The sequence below is a fragment of the Chaetura pelagica genome, unplaced genomic scaffold (genome assembly GCF_000747805.2).
Source record: "Chaetura pelagica isolate M959 unplaced genomic scaffold, ChaPel_1.0 scaffold405, whole genome shotgun sequence".
Lineage (NCBI taxonomy): Eukaryota > Metazoa > Chordata > Aves > Apodiformes > Apodidae > Chaetura > Chaetura pelagica.
In genome coordinates this window covers 4,350,066-4,365,526 of record NW_009953489.1, presented here as the reverse complement: position 1 = coordinate 4,365,526, position 15,461 = coordinate 4,350,066, and the positions used below count along the sequence as shown (strand labels likewise).

At 46.3% G+C, this 15,461-nt stretch overlaps 1 protein-coding gene across 1 annotated transcript in view; it reads left to right on the top strand.

The window, feature by feature from the left end:
- Positions 1-3: 3 nt before the first annotated feature.
- The window catches only part of ADAMTS13 (ADAM metallopeptidase with thrombospondin type 1 motif, 13), an 18,938-nt gene continuing 3,480 nt past the window's right edge, over positions 4-15,461 (top strand). Inside the window, 23 exon segments of the mRNA XM_009998864.1 lie at positions 4-69; positions 372-438; positions 1,251-1,534; positions 1,724-1,865; positions 2,222-2,358; positions 3,157-3,240; positions 3,317-3,441; positions 4,218-4,364; positions 4,737-4,871; positions 5,410-5,560; positions 6,220-6,324; positions 6,787-6,938; positions 7,051-7,114; positions 7,640-7,766; positions 7,983-8,131; positions 9,748-9,868; positions 10,519-10,599; positions 10,864-11,045; positions 11,454-11,589; positions 13,228-13,357; positions 14,008-14,197; positions 14,835-14,952; positions 15,305-15,434. Of these exon segments, the coding sequence (XP_009997166.1) occupies positions 4-69; positions 372-438; positions 1,251-1,534; positions 1,724-1,865; positions 2,222-2,358; positions 3,157-3,240; positions 3,317-3,441; positions 4,218-4,364; positions 4,737-4,871; positions 5,410-5,560; positions 6,220-6,324; positions 6,787-6,938; positions 7,051-7,114; positions 7,640-7,766; positions 7,983-8,131; positions 9,748-9,868; positions 10,519-10,599; positions 10,864-11,045; positions 11,454-11,589; positions 13,228-13,357; positions 14,008-14,197; positions 14,835-14,952; positions 15,305-15,434 (3,023 nt within the window).

Here is a 15,461-nt window from a genome sequence, read left to right as displayed (position 1 = left end):
GGCATGAGGGTCGGTTGGGCGATCCGGGCGCTGCTGCTGCTGCCCCTGGGGCTGTGCGGGGCCCCGGCTGCCCGGGAGGTGAGTCCGCACACACCGGGCTGCCAGGGAGCCTGGGGGTATTGCTAGGGAAAAAAACAAACCCCAACACGATGTGTTTCTGAGCCAAAATCCATCAAACCCCGCTAACCGAGAAGATGAAGCTGCTCCCCCCGGGTGGCTGTTGGGTCGAGCAAAGTGGAGCCACGAGAGCTCGTGGGCTGGTTTGCTGGAGTTCCTGCCGGGTCGGGTCCCAGGAAGGGATAGCCTTGTATCCATTTGTTTTTCTTAAGAAAAACACGAGGAGGAAAGTGAAGCTGTTCTTCTTCTTGCAGGAATTTCTCGGGGCTTTGGATGCAGAAGGTGTTTTCTCCTATTTTGGAACCAGCTCAGTGGCTGATGGTAAGCAGGGCTCCTTTTGGAACGGGTCTGTCAGTTGATTTCTAACCCTGTGTGTAAGGACACATTATCAAAGCCTGTTCTGACAAGCATTTAGCATTTCTGAGCCCTGTTGCTCAGTGAGGCATTTCATGTTTCAGTGTGAAAGCAGTTGCAGAACTGGGTCAGTATCTGTTGAAGGAGACAGAATCAATCTTTTTGCACATTTCTCCTGCAGTCCTCATGCTTGTATTGGTTATTTTTTTAATGAGATTAGCAGGTCCAGGTTTTCTGAGTGGTAAGCTTTAGACTAAGAACAGCTTTAAATGTGAAAAATTGGTGTTTTTTTAAATAAGCATGTGGATAAACTAGTACTCTGGGTTTGGGTTGATGGTAGTTCAGCATAATGACATGTTTTACATTCTCAAATCCTTAATGCAGAGATGTTGTCCACTTGTGAGTTCACCTAGTGCTCATCCCACTGTCTCTGTCTGGATTTGGATAATTCTCCCTCAGTAACACATGACATCTGAAGAAGTAGAACTGTCTGTGCCTTTGTTGAATGAGCTGCTCTCCTTATCAAAGGAGCAAAAGCACAGATAAATTAAGATCCAGTTTCAGAGCTGCTGTCTGTTCTCAATCAGATTATCCTCAGTTTGGACTACATGAAGGCACAGAGGGGTTTTTTGACTGCTGATAAGAGTGGCCCTGAAAGGCCACATTTGTCATTTGGAGGGTAGTTTTTCCTATGGAAAGAGATACTTTCATTTGTTTTCTGTGGATCATCCTTTCTCCAAACTCTTCCCCTTGTTCTGGTCTTGTCCTGTTTCTTTCAGCACCCGAGTTTGTTGTTGCTGAGCCAACTTGCCCTTGTAAGGAGGAACAGATGGGGCTGATGTCCTGTCGAATTCAACACTGCTCCTTTGAGGCCTGGGGAGAACTCTATGCCTTTGAGTTTCTAGAGGACCATGCCCTCCTTTCTTCTTCCTTCGTGAGCCATCAAGTGGTGAACTCTTCCTTTAGCCTCCTGAAGCAGTTCTCCACCAACTGCTTTGCAGGTGGAAATCCACTGCAGCCTCCTGGGGCTGAGTGTAGAGTCACTTACTGTGAAGGACAGCTGGTGAGTATGCACTGAGCTTATTTTTACAAGCATTTACAGCCCTCATAGGTTTGCAGCTTGATGCTCCAAACATGTGTGAACCATCCATTTAATAAATCCAAGCATGACAAAGGAGAAACAGGAGGGATGTTCTCCATTGACAGCAAATGCCTTTGCAATAACTCACTGATGGAATTTCATCCCCCTTAGCAAGGAGTCGTCATTGCAGATGAGGAAAAGATTCATATCAGGCCTGTCAGAAGCAAAGATGTGGCCCTGCTGAAGGACCTTGGCTTCTCCAGACCCCACATTGTCTTCAGAAACCCTGCAAGAGCGGAAGGTACAGCAAGAGGTAACATCCATGGAGAGGAACTTCCACTTTTTCTCCTTGGAAAAGCTGTCTCCTGGCAGTGGGGTTGTTTGCCTGAGCTCAGAGGAAAATCCATATCTACAAATACAAGTCTACTTGATAGTTCCTCCCCTCACTGAGGTGGAACTAGTGTGTGTGTGTGTTTAGCTGTTTGTTATTTTGGTAGCCTAAGTGTGTCTAAGCATGCTGGCAAGTGAAAGAACCCAGCAGAAGTGAGAAGCCTGAGCAAGCAGCTGGTGGAGTGGTCTTCCAGCTGGATTGTTCTGGTCTTTCAGGAAGAGGGAGCGGAACTGTAGGACCTTTTATGGTGTGTTGCATTTTAAACTCTGTGTCAGCAGGGCCTTTTCCTCCTTGCCTTCAGAAGAGGGCTGAGGGAGCTGTCAAACATCTGGAGCTGATGGTTATAGCAGGCCCAGATGTTTACTCGTACCACAAAGAGGACACGGAGCGATATATTCTTGCCAACCTGAACATTGTGAGTAGCTTTCTGTTTGGATTGCTGTCCCAGTGTCAGAGCTCACAGTGTCACAGGTGGAGGGACCTCTGTGAGTGCCCTTTCAGAGGTCTCTGGTTTCCTGCTCCTTGTGCAGAGCTCTGCTCACGTGCAGGGTGTTCCTCTCTGCTTCTCTGGGCACTGCATGGCAAGTTTTCCCTTGCAAAGGAGCTGCAAAAGGAAAAGGGGTGTCAGAAGCTTTGGGACTGTAGCCTTACAGCCCAGGTAGAAATTGTAGCTCTTAATTTCATTACTAATGATGTTGCATGTCAGATACAGGAGCAAGAGTTTCATTGCCAGAGCCTTTGCCCAGCCCCTGTTGGTTTCAGTGAGATTGAACAAGATCCACTGAATTAATCTTACATTTTATATTTCAAGGTGTTTTTTTTCAGTATTTTCAGTTTGTTGTTTTTTCAGTATTTTATATTTCTCTTAGAGGATTTCTCTAAGTGTCTTTGCTATTAATAAGAATTTGTTTATGCATTTTCAGTGTGTGTATATTGCAAAAAAAATCTTCAGGATTCTCCTACCTTATGAAATTGTTTTCTGTGCAGATTTTTCTTTCTGCTTCAGAGCATCTAACAACAGTTCTCATCTGTTGACAGATTAATTTACATTTGTAGTGCATACTTTAATGTTGTATTTCCTGGTGATTTTATAGTTACCCCTGGTGTTTATCAGGACTGTTACCTCTGTAGTGAGCACAGCCCAGTTTTGGGAACAGGTTAGTGGGGGTCACTGAGGTGCCTCCTTGGTTGAACCTTTTCTGTCTCTGAACAGGGGGCAGAACTGCTGAGAGATCCCTCCCTGGGTGCTCATTTCAGGGTTCATCTTATGCAAATGCTTGTTTTGAGAGAACCAGAGGTAAGCAGGGAGGACTGTGTTCAGCTGTTGTCCAAGGAGTTGCTAAAAGCTGTAAAAGCATGTGGCTTCCCTCTAGGCAGAGGTAAACATCACAACAAACATCACCTCCTCACTGATCAGTGTTTGTGAGTGGAGCAAGAAGGTCAACCCCCAGAATGACTCTGATCCCCAGCATGCTGACATTGTCCTCTATGTCACCAGGTACTGAAGCTCCTCTGCCCTGAGAGGGGACTGGAAACAGGGCTGGTGGTGTCCAGCTGTGGGGTTTGCACTGGGTCTTCCAGCAATAGGGCATCACAGAGTCTTTGGAAGTGGGTTGGTTCTCCTGTTTGGGTTGGTTCTCTTGCCCTTAGTGTGATGCAGTTACTCAGAGATGCTGTTCCTTCTGTTTCTGAAGGAACTGAAGTATTCCCCATGCACCAACCAGCCAGACTTGAGCAGACCTTGTGTGTTTCCAGAGCAGCACAGCCAAACCCACTGCAGCTTTCTGTGGGCAGGCATATCAAACAGTAACTGGAAGTGAAAAGCCATTGGTGTTTTCTACCTGAGATATCTAGTGCTGCTCTGGTCAGACATTTTGTCTGACTTTTAGGCTTTTTTTCTTTAAATTGCCTTGGTTTAAATTTGTCAAGGGCAAACTTTCTGGAGTGTACTGGCTTTGTTTTGGTTCTCTTTCTTCAGAGAGGTGGTGATACTGCCCTGTCATTTGCAAGCAGGATTAGGTGATTTCTATTCTGTTCTGCTTGTCTGGGGTCATGGGGATTTTTAAATGTGGAATCACCATAAATTTTGAACCATGGGTGTTCATGGGACCCTACTGCTACTGCCTTGTCCCAGGGAGCTCCAAGTGTCAAAATAATGTTAGGTAGCTGGCAAGTTAGATCAGGAAGGTGCCAATAAATTCAGCTGAATTCAGTCTAGACCTGACTTTTCTAGCTGCAAAGGTTCTTTGCTGTTTCCTCTCTGTCTCCCTTTAGGTTTGACTTGGAGTTACCTGATGGGAACAAGGAGCTCCGTGGAGTGACTCAGTTAGGTGGAGTCTGCTCCTCCTTCTGGAGCTGTGTCATTACCCAGGACACTGGCTTTGACCTGGGAGTTACCATAGCCCATGAGATTGGGCACAGGTCAGTAGGATAAGCCCCAGAGCAGCCCAGTAGGTTTTATTTGGGTAAAAACGTTCCTCGGTTTAAAGGATTTAGAAGATGGAAAATGATGTCCTGGTGTAACAGGGGATTTCCTCTAGACTATTATAAACTTTGGAAAGAGTTCCTTGCATTTCTGGTGTTCCTGCATCTTTTGTGCCAATTAGAAGCTGCACAGAGGAGAGAAAACCTTTGTGATAAAGTAAAGGAAAAGTGAAGAAAAAAAAAAAGTAAAAGTAAAGTAAAAGGAAAAGCTGCAGAGGGAGCTCAGCCTTTGCTTAGAGAAGAGAAGCTCTGAGGGAAACCAGCCTCTGGGTTTCTTCTCCTCAGGGCACTGTGCTTCCTCTCTTACAGTCTTGGAATTCCCCACGATGGAGAGGGCAATCGTTGCAGCAGCAGTGGTTACATCATGGGCTAAGCAGGAACCCACAGCAGCATCGACCTCTCCTGGTCACAGTGCAGCCGAGAGGAGTTCCTGGCCTTTGTCAGGTAAGGGAGGAGTTCTGTGTGTGGGAGTGCTCCCCTGTGCTGGGAGCTTAGGAGAGGGCTGGGAAAGACAAGGAGTAAAACAGGATGTTCTTGGAAAATGAGAAACTGTTAAAAAGCTTGGGGTTTGTTTATGTCTTATCACTGTTGTTGAGGTTAAGCCCAGTTTGTGCTTCAAGTAGCTGGAAATGACTTTGGTTAGTGACCAACGTGCCTGGGCTGTGTTGGACTTCTCAGACACTACCTCAGCCTGGAAATTCCATTTCAAATGTCAGAGCATCTAGGTGTAAACAAGCACTGTGGGCTGTGAGCTGGCTGGGTGAGGAACAGGAATGGGTTTCTGTTACAACTTCAGCAGCAGGGAACTGCGAGGATCTCCAGGCAGCTGCTGCAGCTAAATCCATCACAGCCCACAGTGAGCATGTGTTGTCTGGGAAAGCAACAGCCAACTCCCAGAATGAAACTCAGCACAAGTTTGCAAACATGTCATTGTCCTTACTGCCCACAGCTGGGAAAGTGATATTTCCTATGTTTCTATCAGCACAGGCCAAACAAACTGCTTAAATGACCTGCCGGACACGGACGGCAGCATCCCTGGCTGGAAGCCTGGCCTGTACTATGGAGCAGATGAGCAATGCAAAATAGCCTTTGGGAGTGCTGCCACAGTGTGCACCTTTGCTGACAGCAATGTTGTAGGTAGAAAGTTTGTTTGTCTTGCTGTGGGCAGCAGGGAGATGTGCTGGTTTCCAGGAAAAAGGGAACTGGGGACATTTTTCATTATAAGGGGATGGAAGGTGCTTTCCTGGTACGGATTTCTTGGCAAAGAACAAACCTTCAAAGGCTTTTGAAAAGCTTCACTTCTCTCTCACCTCCTTTGTGCACATAAGTCTCCTTTGAGGTTTGCACAGTACCCAAAGCCTTCTCTCCAAGCAGGGGGCTGGTGGTGCTGATGTTGAGTTTACCTAGTCAGGGCCCTCTCCTAGGGAGCTCTTGTTCATGGGACTCCCTCAGCTTCCCCACCACTGCTCAAGTCCCCATGTCTGAGAAATGCAGCATGGCTGATAGCTGCTGTTCAGGCATGTTTGGCTAATGAGGAAGCACTAAGGTGGGTGAAACTTGAATTGCTTCAGTTGGTCATTTTCTAGCATTGCAGCTGGTGGTGATGGGCTTTTGACGTGCCCACAACTTTTGCCCAGGAGGGCAGGAGGAACGAAGGGACTTGTCTGCATTGTTGGGTACCTGTGGGGAAACCAAACAGCCAGAACATGCACCATTGAAACAGAGCAGTTTTTAGGACTGCTGTGTTGATGAGCCTGACTCCCTTTAATCTCTTATTTTCTTCTCACACCAGGACATATGTGAAGTTCTCTCATGCCATGTAGAACCAGGAGACAAATCCAGCTGTAATCGGCTTCTTGTTCCCCTCTTGGATGGTACTGAGTGTGGCATCAATAAGGTAAGGAGACTGCTGGTCTGGTGATAAGGAGTGAGTGTGGATGCTCTGGAGCTCATTAGACAGCAAGATGTGGTTGGTGGCTGGAAGGTACAGGGCACTCACTGCCCCTCCAGTCATGAGTTTGTACCAGCTGATCTTGTGTTTTGACCTTGTCCGGATCTCTGGAGTTGCTTTGCAGTTCTGTAGCCTGATATCTGAGTTCTCTTCAAAGCCTTTGCTTTCCACTTGAAATGACCTCTGACCTCTTTGTTTTAACCTCAGCCTCATGGTAGAGCTTAATTAGGAATGAGGTTCTTCTAGACTCTTGTGGGAAGGTGCCTCATTCATCTTGGGATTCTGTGTCATAGTCTGGCCTGTAAAAAGATGGGGACTTGTGCCCTGCTGCAGATCCCAGCCCTGCTTCTCGCCCTCCTCCTCACCCACTGTGGTTCTGCTGCTAATCCTCTATACTCTTGGTCCTAGTGGTGCTCCAAGGGGCAGTGCAGCTCTCTGGAAGAGCTGAACCCCATGGCTGCAGTCCATGGGCACTGGTCTGCCTGGAGCCCCTTCTCCTCCTGCTCCCGCAGCTGTGGAGGGGGTGTCGTGCGGCGGCAGCGGCTCTGCAACAGCCCCAGGTGAGGGGGAGCTCACAGTGCCTCCTGCCTGATCCAGGGCCTTGGGGGCTGAGTCTGCCTCTTTGCTTGGCACAAACCCACCTCTGCTGAGGAGTTCTTCTGTCATTTCCAGGCCTGCTTTTGGGGGGCAAGAATGTGATGGTGCCGGCATCCAAGTGGAGATGTGCAATACTCAGGTACAGGGGCTCATCTCCTCTTCTGGGCTCTTAATACCTTTTAACTCTTGGGGAGCTGTGTGGGCTGGGGCTGTACTTCTCATGGCTGCCTGCTCTGGGAAGGAGGGCTAAAGATCTGGCTTACAGCCTCCATCTGTCTGACAGCAGAAGCATTTGTTCCACTGTTTGAAGACAGCAGTATTATTTAACAGCTTTGTGCATGTGTAATGAAGCATTTTCTTTCTGCCTCCATAGCAGGACAGACACTGAGAAAATAGTGACTCACTTAATGATAGTTTTCTTCAGAGGGACATTCTTATATTGCTCCTATTTTCTTTATCCGTTTATTTTGTGTAAATACCAAAGATACCAACTTCCAAACACAATTCTCTGCATATCCTGCAGCTTCCTTTTGATGTGGTTTTCTGTATTTGCAGTTGTTTTGGTGTTTTGCTTTCTGCCTTCAGCTAGTGGGTAAAATGCTGCTTGGAATTCTGTGCTCGGTAACTTCCTTTCATTACCCATGCAATTCTTTCTGGGATACAGGCCTGTTTGATGACCCAGGAGGATTTTATGGCTGAACAATGTGCAGCAACAAATTCAAAGCCACTGTATCTCACTGTGGAAGCACCATCCTTTTATACCTGGACTTCTGCTGTTGGCTTTGCCAAAGGTAAGGAAAGCTGGAGAAACTGTGGTTTCTGTGTGAAGCTCCTGTACTGGTCTGTGCTTTGAAGCTGAAAGGCTGTTTGACTGATTGTTCTAGTTTACAGATGAAACCTGGATACTCTTTCTGTCAGATACTTTTGAGTCCATCCCATGGCTTGATGGTCAGCCATGTGCCTTTCTGAAAGAGTAACTTCCTCCTTCCTCTGTCTGCCTCCTGCAGGGGACTTGCTGTGCAAGCACATGTGCAGGGCTGTTGGAAAGGAATTCATGGTCAGGCGTGAAGACAGTTTCACAGATGGAACCAGATGTGAGCAGGAGGAGTCTGGGCAGCACGGGGCTTTCCATCTGTGTGTCATGGGAAGCTGCAGAGTAAGTGACTGGGGAAGCCAGGTCAACCTCTGATGTGCTATCTGCCCCAAGGGAGTCAGTTTACTAGGAGCTGGGGGAAAAAGCAGTGTCCCAAACAACAGAGGGAGCTTTTCTCGGAAGAGAGTTTTACTCTTAGCTTATTGGGTGGAGTCACAGAGTGGTTGGGGTTGGAAGGGATCTCTGGAGATCGAGTCCAATCCCCTTGCCAGAGCAGGACCACCACATAGGGCAGGTCACTCAGAAACACATCCAGATGGGTGTTGAAAGTCTTCAGGAAAGGAGACTCCCCAGTCTCTTTGGGCAGCCTGTCCCAGGGCTCTGTGACCCTCACAGTAAAGAAGCTGAGGTGGAACTTCGTGTGTTCTCATTTGCATCCATTGCCCCTTATCCTCTGACAGGGCATGACTGAAATTAGATTGACCTCTCCTTGACACCCACCCTTCAGATATTTATATACATTAATAAGATCCCCCCTCAGTCTTCTCCAATAAATCTACAATTCTATCTGTGCATCCAGTGCCCTGTAGATAAGACATTCTGCTAATTATGCAGGAAATATTTAAGGCTTTTAATCCCTAATCCAAGAAGCAATTGGTTTGTGCATTAGTTGAGGAGATGTTTGCATGGTATAAATAACCCTATGAAATCCTGACTCTTGGAGAAAAATTACATGATTTGAACATACTGAATCAGTGGCAAATTAAGGAGTAGAACGTGGGAAAAGGAAGTTGACAAGGGGATTGTTGCAGGAACTCAAGAAAAACTGAAGTACAACTTTTGTTTTGGACTGGACAATAGGGACATTCTTTCATGATGAACTTGAATGCAACTGCCCTGTGCTGTCTGCTTTTTAATAACTACTCAATGCTGAGCTGCTTGTATGTTTTCTGTTGTCTCTTTACCTTCCCAGAAAACGCTTTTAAAATTGTATGTTTTTCTCATTATCCTCGTGTTCACAATATTTTATAAAGCGTTTCCACCGAATGAACAGCAGAGGGTGCAGCCACAGCCTGCGCTGGTTCCTGCTGTTCTGTTGGCGCCAGTGATCAATGTGGATGTTAGGGCAGCATCCAGAGCCTGGGATCGGTGCCTCCAGCATAAATTCAGCAGTTGCACGTGTTTTGCTGCTAAGCCTGCTGAGATCATCCTGTAACTTCGTGTAAATGAGTCTTGTTCATGGGCATGAGGGTAGAATCCCTTTTCTGAGCTCCATGGGATTGAAGGTCAGGCTAAAGGTTTGGGTTTGGGGAGCTAAAGATTCCTTTAGAACCTGCCATTCATGTTTACTGTTCTCCTGGGCTTTTTTAAATTTTCCCTCTCCCCTTTCCAGGAAGAGTTCATAGAAGAAGGGGAGTGCAGAACCTTTGGTTTAGGTCACAGGAGAAATCTTTCTTATGGGAAAGAAAATGCCACACAGTTAATGAAACTTGTGGTCTCAGCTAAGATGTTTCAATCTCTGGCTTTGTCTGGACAGTGGTAGGTCTAGGTACAGATGCATCTTTGTCTCTGTTATCATCTTAAATTCAAATTATTAATGAAAAAAGCATTTTCAGGAATTCAGGCAATGTTTTCTTCTTAGAATAAGCAAGTCTTGACAGACTCTTCCTTTTGCTCAGGCTTTCGGGTGTGATGGCCAGATGGACTCCAAAAAGATACTGGACTCTTGCAGGGTCTGTGGGGGTGATAACACCACCTGCACTGAAGTGAGTGGATCTTACACAGAAGGAAAAGCTAAAGGTGTGTAGTCCTCACCCTCAAGCTCACTGTTATGGTACTGCTTGTATCCATATTGAGTGTCCATCATCTTCTGTACATGACTCCTTGTTTGTTTGATAGAAGATCTGGTGATGGAGTTTGGGTAGTCAACAAAAAAGGCATTTAAGACCTGTAACAGGGAGATAGTTACTGTGTAGGCAGGGTGACTTTTTGGGTCACAGTTCTTCTCTGGCCACGGACCATGTAGTCATTTGGGAAGTCTAGCAAGTTGCTGGGAGCTGGGGAGCTGTGTCAGATGCTTCCTGAGCTCTTAAACATCCATTTGGCAACTGATCTGGCTTATCCAGTATCACATACAGATGCTAGCAGAGAACATAAGAAGAACAAAAGAAAGAAGAGGACACAGAATTCAGTTCAGTTTGGTTTGCTGTGTTCACCACCACCATGTTCAAGCCAAGCTGACAGAGGTGAGGTCAGTGTGGGCTTGGCTTGCTGGCCAGCACTGTTTGTATCCTTCTTTTGTTTATATTAGCTAAATAACCCATCTGCAGTTGTGCTCCAGTGCATAATGTGCTAGTAAGGTGAAGAGGGGCTAATCTGTAATCCCCAGCCTTTTAACAGAGGCACAGAAATGGGAAGTGACCATCTCTTCTCTCCTTCCATCCTTCCAGAGTATGTCACGTTTCTGTCCCTGCCTCGTCACGCCACCTCGGTCCGTGTTACCAATCAGAGGCCACTCTTCACACACCTGGGTGAGCTGAGTGAAAAGGAGGTGAGGGACTAGAGGGAACAGGGCTAAAATGAGCTTGTGAAAACAAGAAAATGGAACTGGGAAGGAAAGTTCTTGATGATGCAGTTTGAGGGATATTTTCCAGTGGGAAATGGTAGAAGCCATGCTCTTTGGGGTTTCTCACTGGTTTGGGGTTTTCAAACTGGTTTCTTACAGCTGCCAGAACCAGGGCATTCTGGTGACCACATCATGTCTCTTAACCTCCCTGCTTCTTTTGCTCCTCTAGCTGTGAAGGTTAAAGGAGACTACGTGGTTGCTGGAAAAGGAAAGATCTCACTGAATGTCACCTATCCGTCCGTTCTGGAGGACAGCCAGGTCAAATACAAAGTGTTTCTCACCAAGGACAACCTGCCAAGCCTGGAGGAAGTCCATGTGGATGGGCCAACAGAAGAAGAAATGGAAATACAGGTAAATTAAAATAGCAGAGTTGGAAAGGGGCCAGTGAGGAGTGGGCAGGCTGAGTTTGTGTAGCTCTGCTGCCGTGCAGAATCCAGGTGGTGCAGGCTTGGTGTCCAGGGGTGCTGGGAAGGTGCTCACTGAGAGTGATGATGTTGCTTTTGGGAAAGGCTGAGTGTTGACTGCCTACAGGGCATGGTTGTGTGGGAAAAACATTCTGAGTTAAACCTTTTGCTTAGCTTAATCTCTTTTCAGTGCCCAGAATTCACAAGTTGAGCACTTGGACTATGTCTGGCAAGAACTGAGAGTCATAGCACTGAGGCTCGACTGGATGGAGAAAGGGAACTAGTTTCTCTTCTCTCCATCCTAGGGAATGAGCCTAAGTTGATTCATGCATTGACCCAAAACGTCCTTCACCAGGTCTATCGGAGGTATGGAAAAGAATATGGCAATGCCACCAACCCAGACATCACCTTCAGCTACTTTGTTCCCAAAGACAATCTGACCTATAAGTGGATTCCTCAGCAGGGACCGTGTTCAGTGACCTGTGGGGAAGGTGAGGCAGCAGTATTCAATCCTCATTTTTTAAGGAGACCTGGGCAGAATTCTAGTTTGACTGGGTAGTCACCCAGGTCTTTAACCCATGGGCTCTTCTGGGCTGAGTGCAAGAAATAGAACCTCAGCAGAAGATACTTGGTTAGAACTTATTAAACAACTGAACTGTATTTAAAGGCAAATTGCTGAGAGTGAGCTGCATTTGCCAGTGAGAAGCTGAACCAAAGCAAAGAGTGATGCAGCTTTTGAATTCAATTAGCAAATCAGCAAATGAGATGCATCGTGAAAATGTTTGATCACGAAGATGGTTTTAAAGTAGGGTTTTAACTGAACTTCTGGGTTTAAAACTAAGTAATTGTCTCAGATTTTTCAGAGTGATTGCAGCCTGCCATCTGAGGCTGGCAAAACATCAAAAAGTCTGAGACCAAAGCAGTATCTAGTGTCTAACTAAAGCCTCAGAGCTAATTATGAAACTTCCTTCTTAGAATTCTATTCCTGTGCCATGGCTAATCCTTTTGGTCTCCCTGAAGGAATAATCATGCAGATGGGAACAGATCATTCTGGTAGACAAGCTGACATCTTGCTTACCAGATAATACAGAGCACACTGGCAAGCTTCTCAAGACTTTTATGACAAGGATTTAGAAAATACATTAATGAATACTTGTGGAAGTCAATCTGTGGGACTTGTTATGCCTGGAGAGCTTTTTTCCAGCAGATGCCTCAGGTGAACTGACTGCTGAAACCCTGAAGAACTCAAAATGCTCTAGTGCCTCCCAGCTATTGCAGTCACCAAAAAAAATAATGAGAAAGCTGGGACTTAAAATAACAGAAAGTTGAGAGTCTGAGCTGAAATTATATCTTGAGAGCTAGAAGTGATGCTCAGGCCCTCATTGGGGGAACATTATTGGGAAACAAGGAAGGTAGGGAAAAAGATAACATTGCTGATTGATTCTTGACATTTGCTCCTCAGGGTCCTGCTCTGAGATTCAGGAATCCCTGTCTCTCTGTGTGCAGCACAGTCACTGCAAAGGAGATTCTACAGCTTTGCTTGTAACTTTTTTGAGGTTGGATTTTCACCTGCTTTACCTGTTAGGTTCAGTATTGTTAGAAATCTAGTTTATACCTGTTTGTTTCATTTCTCTGCCTGTACCCAGTCTGGTTTTGGATGTTGATGATCACGTTGAGGACATTGGCATGGTGCTGTCAGGGGACAAAGGCTGTGATGATATTCCACGATTAGTTCTACAGGAGGTCATTTTAGAAGGGCTGACTGCTAGAGGTTATTTTCAGCAACCTGCCCCTCATCAGTCAAACATCAAGATGATTAGATGTAATTTGGACCGAATTATGATTGATATTCTTTTTCTTGCAAACAGCAAGTTGCTTCTCATGGTAGTTGATTATTCATCAAACTTCTCATCTTCTGGGGTGTTCATCTTGGAAAAGTCGCTTTTAAACTCTTGAGGAAAAGTTATATGATAAAAAAGGAGTTTTTGTGTTTACAGAAGGGCTGTATTCCCAAATATGCCATTTTCCTATACAGATGATTTGAGTAAAGCCAAATTTCTGTATCTTTCCAGCATAAAAGATGTGAACTATTCACTTTGTTTATAACTTCCTTTCTTTTTGTGTCCCAGGGACACGACCAGTGCATCATGTGTGCTTTGACCATTCAAAGAATGAAATAGCAGAGGATCAGTGGTGCCTGGGGCTGCCACAGCCCCTTTCAGAGCACAAGGCCTGTGCCATGGAGCCATGTCTGTACAGGTTGGTGTGTTCCTGGAAGCTCAGCTGAATTCTTTCTTTACTTGTCCTTTCTCTGCCAGCTCACCCAGTCTCTTGCAGTCTTACTTACATTGTGCAAGGTGGGAAAAAAAAGAGAGGTATGAAGTAGTTTCTTCCTAATTATAATGGCACAGTGGATTCCCAACCATGTGCTGTCTTTCCTGGTCCCATGAAGTAACTGAGGTGCCAGCTGAATGAAAGGGAGATGGTCCTTCCAGTGTTTTACAGTAGTCTGCTCAATGAAAGTACTTTGGTGTGGCCAGAAGAAGATGTCTGCTCACCTTTCCAGGGTTGTGCCAAGATTTGGTCTTAGTCTGGAGGAGACTCTTGTGCTGATCAGACTGGAAAGAGGACCTAGAGCCAAGCCTGCCTAGATGTTGATCTTACAGACATTTTAGAGTTTAACTACACTGTCACCTGTAGCTCTTTAGCTTAGATGCTTTTGGTCCTAGAGAGCTGTGGGAGCAAGGACTCACATTTCCAGCAGTTGTTTTCTCAACGACGTCCAGTCCAGGCTCTTGAAATGGAGAAGATGAATACTCTGTATGACCCATTTCTGTAATGAGTGGCATGAGTCATAAACCTCCATGATTCAGATCAGAAATAGGGTGATACAATTACTTCCCATTTAGGTGGAAGATGTCTCAGATAGAGGAATGCTCTGCTGCCTGTGGAACTGGAGTCGCCCAACAGAATCTGACCTGTGTCCAGTTTCGTGATGGATTGGAGACTGTTGTGGATGACAGCTTGTGCCCAGCAGAAGAGAAACCCCTCTCCACTGTGCCATGTGTGGTTAATGTCTGCCCTTTAGGCTGGGAGAAAGTGAGTTCATTGGCTTGGCTGGTTTCTGGAGTCTCACTGGGTGCTTTGCACTTGTGATCCACAGGAGGATACCAGTTCAGAACTCTTGGAGGCTGGGAGAGTGGTTTACACCAAGGATATCTGGCCAGTTAAATGTTCATCCTGTCACTTTAGGCATCTCTGTCCCTCTTTATTTATTCTACTGAGTTCATCACTTCCTAGTGGTGGTTTGTTCAGGGCAGCTGTTGATTATGATCCTTCTGAATTTTTCCTTGAAGACCCTGACAAAAGCAGAAACAGAAATAACCCCTGATGCACTGAAATACCTCACTGGGAAAAAGAGTGGTTCTGACATGGTAGGGAGAATTGCTAGCAGGAAAGGGGGTTTCTCAGCACAGGATCACTGGGCCCATTCCATACTGGGGAGCCACTGCCAGCTTTATATTTACATATGGGGAAGATGCTGCTCGGGTGGAGTGAACTGTGAGGGATCCATGTCCTGCAAGAGTGGAGAAAGTGTTTAAATGTGCCCCTTTCTTCAGTGACAGGAAACATGTTGTAGACTTGATCTGGAGGTGTCCCCCAGCTGGATTTAGATCAGGACTGGTGTGGAAAGCAGGTGCCTGGCTCAGTCTGGGTCTCTTTTCTCTGCTCTGAGGAGGAAGATGCAAACTCACTGCAGACATCGGAGTCACTCGGGCATATCCAGGTGGAAAATCAGCCCGTGTATGTCTGGAGCCCTCAGGCTGGAGAGTGTTCTGTCTCCTGTGGGAGAGGTGAGATCTTTCAGTGCTGCAGGGAAACGTTACATGGCTGTAGGAGTGAGCTCAGTGCCTGGGAACCTCAGGGACCTGTCAATGCCCCTCCACAGTTCTAAGTGCCTGGGTAGCTGTGGTCACATATTTTTGAGTCTGGAAGAGGGAAGGGGGCCTGTCTTAGATAGGGAATAGTTTAGAGGGCTGGCTGGGTGCTGCTGCTGTGCTTCAGAACTTTGGGGCTTGAGTGCAAGGGATGTGCCTGGGGCTTGGGCAGTTTGTTCATTTTGTACAAGCAGATATGACTGCCTTGTCTTGGCTTGTTTTCAAGCCTTGCATGCATGCCATGCAGTGAGGCTGCCTCTCCTTCTAGGTGAGACTCAGCTACAATATGTATGTGTGGCTTTTGACACCAAAGAACAAACCCAAGAGGAAAACTGTCATCCAGTGCCAAAGCCAGAGAGCAGAGTGGAAGTCTGTGATCTCAGTCCCTGCCCACCAAGGTAAGGCATTTTACCAGGAGGGAAAGA